The 8,956-nt window shown below is 39.5% G+C and overlaps 1 protein-coding gene across 1 annotated transcript in view; it reads left to right on the plus strand.

Moving 5' to 3' along the window:
- LOC114243849 (uncharacterized) overlaps positions 1-8,817 on the plus strand; it is a 10,609-nt gene extending 1,792 nt beyond the window's left edge. The window contains exons 3-8 of the mRNA XM_089733930.1: positions 519-811; positions 2,539-2,708; positions 3,821-3,922; positions 5,429-5,568; positions 6,359-6,473; positions 8,458-8,817. Coding sequence (XP_089590056.1) covers positions 519-811; positions 2,539-2,708; positions 3,821-3,922; positions 5,429-5,568; positions 6,359-6,473; positions 8,458-8,774 — 1,137 coding nt within the window. The 3' untranslated portion in view covers positions 8,775-8,817. The remainder of the gene's footprint in view (positions 1-518; positions 812-2,538; positions 2,709-3,820; positions 3,923-5,428; positions 5,569-6,358; positions 6,474-8,457) is intronic.
- The last annotated feature ends 139 nt before the right edge of the window (positions 8,818-8,956 follow it).

The raw sequence follows: 8,956 nt of genomic DNA on the forward strand, positions 1-8,956 counted from the left end.
CTTAAGGATCTTTGGTCGTACGTGACTATTTCTTTTTATGCGGAAACTTTTCTTAAGCCATTTCTTATTTTAATTGTTGACAAATAAAACCTAATTCATAATTGTATCTTATACCTACTCATCTTATATGTCTTCAAAAAGAATCCAGACTTTGTGTGTTTACAACCAAAATAAATTTCCTTTCAACAAAGTTTTTCTCTCAGCTCTAACCGGAACTTTTGGAATAATTGTCTTTTTTTTTTTTTTAATCAAACTTTAGCTCGTGTCCCAACTGAGAAGTACACTTGGCTGCGTATCAACATAATCATCATCATCATAGTCGGCTGCTCTTAGCAGAGCAGTCGTGGTCATGTCGAATCCTTGTTTATTAAAGCCTTGACAGCTGTTCTCCATAGTTCGAGAACTGAGGTTTGACGCACGTACTCGTTCAGTAAGGATTTTCATCTGTGTGCTTAGTGTGAGTAAAAGTTAGCTCATATTTGTATGGAATGGGATAGTTTGCGTACGTTTGCCGCTAGGGGCGCTGTTCCAACTGCATACAAAGTTGGGTTAACTTTTACACTATCGAGAACGTTAAGAAACTCGCACTAAGCACTCTGATCACTCAACGGTACATTACCCTGGCCCTTTTTTCAATTCTAGATGTAGATACCACAAATCTCCGTATTGTATCTGGTTGGGAGGCGACTCCCGGTCAGCACCCCCACCACGCCGCCCTCCGCATGGTGGATCCAACCGGCGGAGTGTTTGCTTGCGGTGGCTCTATCGTCCACAGGGAGTGGGTGATCACTGCTGCTCACTGTGTTGCCGGGTGAGTTTACTACGGGTCATCGTCTACTCTGTTCAAGCACGTTCATTTGATATTTTGAAAGCGAAAGTACATTATCTCTTTTTCAAAGCACAGATAGCTTGATTCTTTTGTAGTATGTTGTGGTTTATATAATTTATTTTCTTTGATATGTATTTCTTATCTATGTATTTTGTATGTATGTATCTATGTATTTGTTTTGGCAATGTAATTATAACCTAGCGTTCATTTTGCTCATGTCTACTGTAGGTAATTCTTTAAATTATCGCCATGTATTAACTTCATCCCAGCTACACACTTCTTGAATCTTTCACTTCATCAACGAGGGTTAACTGGAAGAGAATGCCTGCAAGGCGTTAAGTTCGCCTTTGTACAATATTTTTGTGCAATAAAGAATTTTCATTCATTCATTCATACTCTGTAGTTGTTAGTCAAAACTCTATGGGGACATACCGAGATACACTTACCTACCAATAACTTTTACTTGATAGATGTTAGTTCGTAGTAGCGTTCGCTCCTGGCCTTTTCATTTTTCATTATTATTATTATTTATTTGAATTGTATTTTTTGACTTGTTTTTTCGTATACTGTAAATATGTTTTCTTATTAAAAAAAAAAAGAAATTATTTGAGAACATCCAAAAAAAAAAAAGTCCGCTGAGTTTGTTTCGCCGGTTCTTCTCAGGACTGTGGCTTTTTTTGGAACCGGTGGTAGAGTTAACATTGTTATTTGTATTTTGAAATTCAACAAGTGTGTTTTTGATGACATCCAAGTTGAAATAAATGATTTTGAATTTGAATTGCATTTGAATTTGAATAAAAAAAAAACCCGCATTGATAACATATGCATAAGCATAACACAGTTATTGATCAAATAGCTTGTATATTTGATTGAATAATTTAATTTATTTACCGTTATATTAGTCTTTACGAAAGCGGAAATATTCGCGAAATTGTTTTGAATTCGAATAAAAGTAATCTTATTATTTATGATAAAAACAAACAAGTTTGATAACACGTCGATAGTGGTCAGTAAGACTTAATTATTTAAAGAATCAGAAGCTTATGACGTGTAAACGACAAGGATTAATTAAGCGATAAATTATATTAATATCATTGAATTGCTTACTGTGATTGAACATTTTAATAGGATTAAGTATGGCGAGTTTTTAAATTACTAAGAATACGTTTGTCAGATAAGATTATTTACTAAATTACATACAGAACAGTTGAATTTAAAATCTCATACTATGGAAAATAATATGTGCAGTAAATCACTCGTAAAACCTTGATATTAAGCTAACAAGGCGCGTCGAGATCACAATCTGATAAAGACTCGCATCATCTAGTTGTTATGAAAAATTTTCAAACGTAATTATTCTTTTTTTTTATTGCTTAGATGGGTGGACGAGCTCACAGCCCACCTGGTGTTAAGTGGTTACTGGAGCCCATAGACATCTACAACGTAAATGCGCCACCCACATTGAGATATAAGTTCTAAGGTCTCAAGTATAATTACAACGACTGCCCCACCCTTCAAACCGAAACGCATTACTGCTTCACGGCAAAAAAAGGCGGAATCGTGGTACCTACCCGCGCGGACTCACAAGAGGTCCTACCACCAGTAAACAAGTGTGTTTGTACTCTTTTCCTTCCACAAAGGTTACCTTGATATATAAAATCAAAGCCGTAAAACGTCTGATACACAAATAAAGTATATATTTCTTTCAGACGCATCACGGTGGTCATTCGCGCCGGCGTTACGAACTTGACCACTCCGGAATACATTTCGGAATCGACAGAATGGTACAACTACCCCACGTATGACGACACGCGGCCTAGCTTGGTACAGCCCAACGACATCTCTTTACTGAGACTCCATCGATCGGTCGTCTTTACCAGTTAGTAAAATCCAAATTAAACCCAACAAAAAAAGGAATGATATAACTTTAGAATAATTTACAACGCATACGATGACTTTGAATTATGATTCAACACTTTGAGAAGGCGGCACGACTCGAAAACCGTCTTGTCGTGGCCGTCGGAAATTACATACCCGATACTGGGGACTGAATGGTAAACAGTCGAAGTCGCCCTAAGCACGTCATTACGTATTATCCCGATCCATTAACAGTGCTTTTAGGTACCACAAGCACCGGTCACCGTACTCGTCGAACCCGTCGCTTGCGACGAAGGGCTCGGCTAGTGAATTAACCCACAAACACAGCCCACTAAGTTTCTTGCCGGATCTTCTCAGTTTGCACTGCTCTTGCTAGGGCCAGTGTTAGCAATACTTTCGGTTTGAGCCCCGAGAGCTCACCTATACGCTAGGGTGAAGCTGAAAGTGAAGGGTGAAGTTGTCGATTGCTCAAAATGATAAGAGGCTGCTGCCTACTGCAGAGGACTCATTTGAAGCCTTTTTTATTTATTGCTTAAATGGGTGGACGAGCTCACAGCTCACCTGGTGTTAAGTGGTTACTGGAGCCCATAGATATCTACCACGTAAATGCGCAACCCACCTTGAGATATAAGTTCTAAGGTCTCAGTATAGTTACAACGGTTGCCCCACCCTTCAAACCGAAACGCATTACTGCTTCATGGCAGAAATAGGCAGGGTGGTGGTACCTACCCGTGCGGACTCACGAAAGGTCCTACCACCAGTAAGCCTTTATATAGAAGAGCGTTATAGTACTCGGGGTTTCAAATTATTTCGAGCAAGTATATTTCGAAATATTTATATTTTTTCCATGCGCAAGGAACACCTATAATTTGACTTGTATTCGACATTGATGAGTATTATTTCTTAATTTAATTGTGAGTGTAAGTATTTCTTATTTATTTATTTATTAGGCACACAATACACATTACAAGCTCAAAAAAGAGATACACAATAAAGAACAACAAGTAAAACAATCTGGCTTGTAACACAAGCCATGTGCGCACGACTAATCGAGGTAAATGCGCTAAGTACCTACACAATTTGTTTAATGGACATAAATATTGGTTACTGCAGGATACCTCCAGCCAATTCGTGTGCAATCGTCGGCTGATGCCTTCAGGAACTACGACGGACTCACCGTGTACGCCAGCGGTCATGGTCGTCTCTGGACGAATGGTAGGTTCTTTGGTGCAATTCATATGAGAGTTGACATGTAACATATAAATAATTTAGTATCATTATTATTATTATTTTATTGCATAGTTTGGTGGACGAGCTCACGGCCCACCTGATGTTAAGTGGTTACCGGAGCCCATAGACGTCTACAACATAAATGCCGCCACCTACCTTGAGATGTGAGTTATAAGGTCTCAGTAAAGTTCAACGGCTGCCCTTCAAACCGAAACGCATTCCTGCTTCCCGGCAGAAACAGGCAGGGCGGTGGTACCTACCCATGCGAACTCACAAGACTTCCTACCACCAGTTAAATACTATTACAGTTATACTAGCAAAACTATACGACACGCGAAATACGATACGAAAGACATTGATTTGTTAAAAATAATTGCACGCCATCTAAAATACGTTCATGTTACCAGCCAGGTATAGCCAAACCCTTCTAGAAAGTGCCCATGATGACTATAAAAAGTTTCGCATGCATATCACGAACAAAAAACAAACATATAAAGTTAAATTTAAAAAAAAACTGTTTGAAATGTGTTTAAATGATTTGCCTATAACTTATTATTGTATTTGATAGTGTACACATTTCAAAAAAATTAAAGTATCAAGATAAAATGGATATATTAACAGATTAAAAGCTTTTTCATCACCAGAGTCTGCCCGCGACTATTAATCAGTGTGCTTAGTGTGAGTTTTTTAACGCTCTCGATCGCGTAAAAGTTAACTCAAATTTGTATGGAGTTGGAACAGCGCCCCTAGCGGGAAACGTAGGCAATGTTTGAAGTCGTCGTGGCCTAACGTGTAAGACGTCCGATGTATTCGTGTTGAGCGATGCACCGGTGTTCGAATCTCAGGCGGGTATCAATTATTTCTAATGAAATACGTACTCGACAAATGTTCACGATTGACTTCCACGGTGAAGGAATAACATCGTGTAATAAAAATCAAACCCGCAAAATTATAATTTGCGTAATTACTGGTGGTAGGACCTCTTCTGAGTCCGCGCGGGTGGGTACCACCGCCCTGCCTGTTTCTGCCGTGGAGCAGTAATGCGTTTCGGTTTGAAGGGTGGGGCAGCCGTTGTAACTATACTTGAAACCTTAGAACTTATATCTCACAGGTGGGTAGCGCATTTACGTTGTGGATGTCTATGGGCTCCAGTAACCACTTAACACCAGGTGGGCTGTGACCTCGTCCACTCATCTTAGCAATAAAATAAAAAAACATGTAGTAAGCACGCAGACGATATGCGATTCTCTTTTTCTTTTATGTGGTTTTCCGAAGCTCATAGATATTACAACGTAGATACCGCCACCCACCTTAAAACATGAGAATGCGTGCACTCATCTATGACGTTGAGCTTTTGCGGAGTGACTTGCGAGCGGGGTACCTAATAAATGCTTAATCTGCGGTTTTTTTCGTCGCCTGTCCGTGTGGGTCCCAACAATTAAGATGTTGGATGTGTGTTTGTAATCTAATTATTGTCGTTTTGTCGTTGAGGTGCTACTCCCGAGGTCCTGAACTGGGTGTACTTGCGTGCAGTCGCCAACCCGACTTGCGCCTTTAACTTCGGCTCCCTCATCACGCCGAATGCGATCTGCGCCAGATTCTTCAATGTGACGTCACAGTCTACTTGCCAGGCAAGCACATGTTTTGTTAATGCTACTCCTTGGCTGTTTTCATGATGAATAAGTTAGCTGATCGGCAGCGAATGTCCTAGACATTTCCGTTGTATTATTTCAACAAAAGGCTATTTCATGTGAAATTGAAAATTATGTGTACACCAGTAAGAAACCGTTCACATATTTTAGTGCCTTCGAAGGCAGACAAGCATGCGTGATTACCGTAGCTCAGTGTGCTTAGTGCGAGTTTCTTAACGTTCTCGATAGCGTAAAAGTTAACCCAACTTTGTATGCAGTTGGAACAGCGCCCCTAGCGGCAAACGTACGCAAATGCTCGAACTCCATATGAATATGAGCTAACTTTTACGCTATGGAGAACGTTAAAAAACTCGCACTAAGCACACAGGAATATCAGCAAGGACATAGACTAACCGCTGCATACCGCGGAGGACTCTTTACCAAACTCGCTTGGAGAAGGACAAGTCATAGCGCTCGCGAAACAGCGAGAAAGGGAGTTCATTCCGGATCTGGGCGGTGGTAAAAACGGTGGTAGGATGTGTTATGCTGGTAGCAAGTCTGTGGTAATACAGGCCCGCACGGATACTACTATCATGTCTATTTTTGCCGCGTGAATGTGAACGAGGTATCGATATGTTCCTACCAAGAACCACTGCTTTCATATACCTACCCATCTCTAATTCACTAAGAACGCATGTTACTTCATGGCACTTCTCGTGTCACGGGTAGGAGGAATGGATTTTTTTTATACATAAGTGGTAATAAAGAAGGTTAATTTGCCTTCGCTCAGGGTGACAGCGGCGGTCCACTCGTCCACGTGGACCCTGAGGGTGTACCGATTCTGATCGGTGTGACCTCCTTTGTTGCCGGCGGCGAGCACGGTTGTCACTCTGGTTTCCCAGCTGGTACGTATCAGTGTGATCGTGTTCTAAATACGTGTCTCGTGTGAATTTCATAAGATTTCTTAAAAATCACGGTATATTTTGTATTTTAATCGACGGTAATGAAACGATTTCTAACAGAAATGCCTATTTCTGCCGTGAAGCAGTAATGCGTTTCGGGTTGTAACTAATTAGACAAAATAAAACAAATCACACAACTTCACTCCTCCGTTCCCGCCAAAAAGTCGAACGAAATTGACATTAGATTCATACACAGAGTATATAAAAATATAGGCTAAAGTATATATTTTAATAATGCCAATGATGACTTCATTTGAGGACAAATAAGGCACAAACATAATTAATTAAAAATATTGATTATTAAAGATTATTTTTCATTAAAGACTGGTTTCCTATTAATAGCTATTCTATGTCATCGAAATGAATTTAAAACAAAAAAAGGTCAATGTCTAATGATTTCTCGCGATACTATTGTTGAGGGTGTCGATTTTAGTAAAATATTTGATTTTTGTACAAATATTTTGAATTGCAAATACAGCGGTCTGAAAGGAAGTTGATTAATTTCAAAATTGTAATTGCACTGGAATGATATGGAATGAGACGCCATGAGATGAAATGAAATACGTCTCGGCAAAATGATGCAAATTTACTGAGATTTCAGTCTGAGTTGTGAAGGAAACCCCGAAGCTACTTTTAGGGTCATTGTTATATTTTCCCAAATTAGTGCAATTTCACAAATGTTAAGCAATTAATAATTTGAAATTATCACAAGTTTAAAAAAGGAAAGACTCTTCAATTAACAAAATAAATAAATTCGGGTAGCTTAGTTCCTCTCGTTCCCACCAAAGAATGCATGCCCTTTTTAAAATGGTTACGCTGTCTATGGGCATTTACAATGCAGCACTTTTTTCCATAATTATGCAGCTAGCCTTGTGAGGCTATTTCAGTTTCACCGTAGCATGTTAGCTTTCGAGGCTCATACCGGAGGTGTTGCTAACACTGGCCCTAGCAAGAGCAGTGCTTCACAGAATCTATCACTGATTCGGAAACGCGACTCACTGAGAAGATCTGGCGTTCCTACTTAGTGGGCTGTGTCTATGGGATGCAGCACTGTTTTTGCCTTTTTTATTGCTTATTTGGCTGGACGAGCTCACAGCCCACCTGGTGTTAAGTGGTTACTGAAACCCATAGACATCTACAAGGTAAATGCGCCACCCACCTTAAGATATGAGTTCTAAGGTCTCAAGTATAGTATGGATGAACTCCACTCTGGTGGCGGGCGGTGCGATGGTAAAAACAAGTCGTTGGTAACATCTCGAACAATTCCTCAGAGCAGTCCCCATTGAACATAAAAGGTCGTAAAATCACTTGGAAAAAAAATCAATTTCGTTCTAATTATGTAGAGTAGAGGTAATTTAATAACGCCTTAAATAAATCGGCATTATAATTTAATAAAACGGCACATACCGTTGCTGTATATTAGGACAAAAAATGTGAGCCGCCACGGGCCGCTTGGCAGATGTGAAACATCGACATTATTTTGTAAAAGTAATATGCAGAAAAGAACAGATTGTGATGGGAACCAAATATGTCATAATGATAAAATAAAATATTACGAAAAAATAATTTGTTTTCAAGTAAAACACAGGTTATGTGTACTGTAGTAAACAACACTGTATACACTATGGAGTATACACTATAGGTATCTGAGCTCAGTGTAGCGAGAGAGATGGCCTAACGCCGGATCGAGTGGGAGAGAATCGCACAGTCGATTGCGTATGGCGACGCGTCGTTACGGCCGCGGCATGCGTCGCCACGCCAGAAATCGGTTTTACGTACAGCTATAGATGTTTCACATCGAAAACACAATATTGGATTGATTCATTTTGTATTATATTATTTATAGTACTATACTATGGTCTAATTATTGTTGGTATCTGTATTTATATTATTGTATCTATGCCCATTAAAACATCGTGATTTCTAGGTTTCATTCGTCCTGGTCCGTTCCATGACTGGTTCTATCGCGTCTCGGGAGTAGATTTCGAAAATATTGACCACGACGAGGTCACTGAAGAACCAGAACCGGAAACCACTACCTCGCCACCTACCACCGTTACACCAGAACCTGAAGAAGAGGAAGACTCTGACGAAGACTCCGATGACGATTCTGAGGAAGACCCGGATCTATCTGAATTGTTGAAGAAATTAGAGGTCAAAGTTAAGGTGAAGGTCAAGATTAACAAATTTAAGCTGAAGAAGAAGGTCCACATTAAGAAAAGAATTCCGGCACGCAGCCATTAAAAATTGTTAAGATAAATTGGAAAAATAAATTATTGTTGCGCAATATTGTGTTGTTCCTATAAATAATAATCCTGATATATCCGTTTTCATTTCTTTTCTACCTATTTTTTAAGGAAGTATTTTTTGTAAGTTTAATTGTAGCATGAACACAACAATTCTCTACTAGGCTTTGCAAAAGAAGT

The sequence above is a fragment of the Bombyx mandarina genome, chromosome 16 (genome assembly GCF_030267445.1).
Source record: "Bombyx mandarina strain Sakado chromosome 16, ASM3026744v2".
Lineage (NCBI taxonomy): Eukaryota > Metazoa > Arthropoda > Insecta > Lepidoptera > Bombycidae > Bombyx > Bombyx mandarina.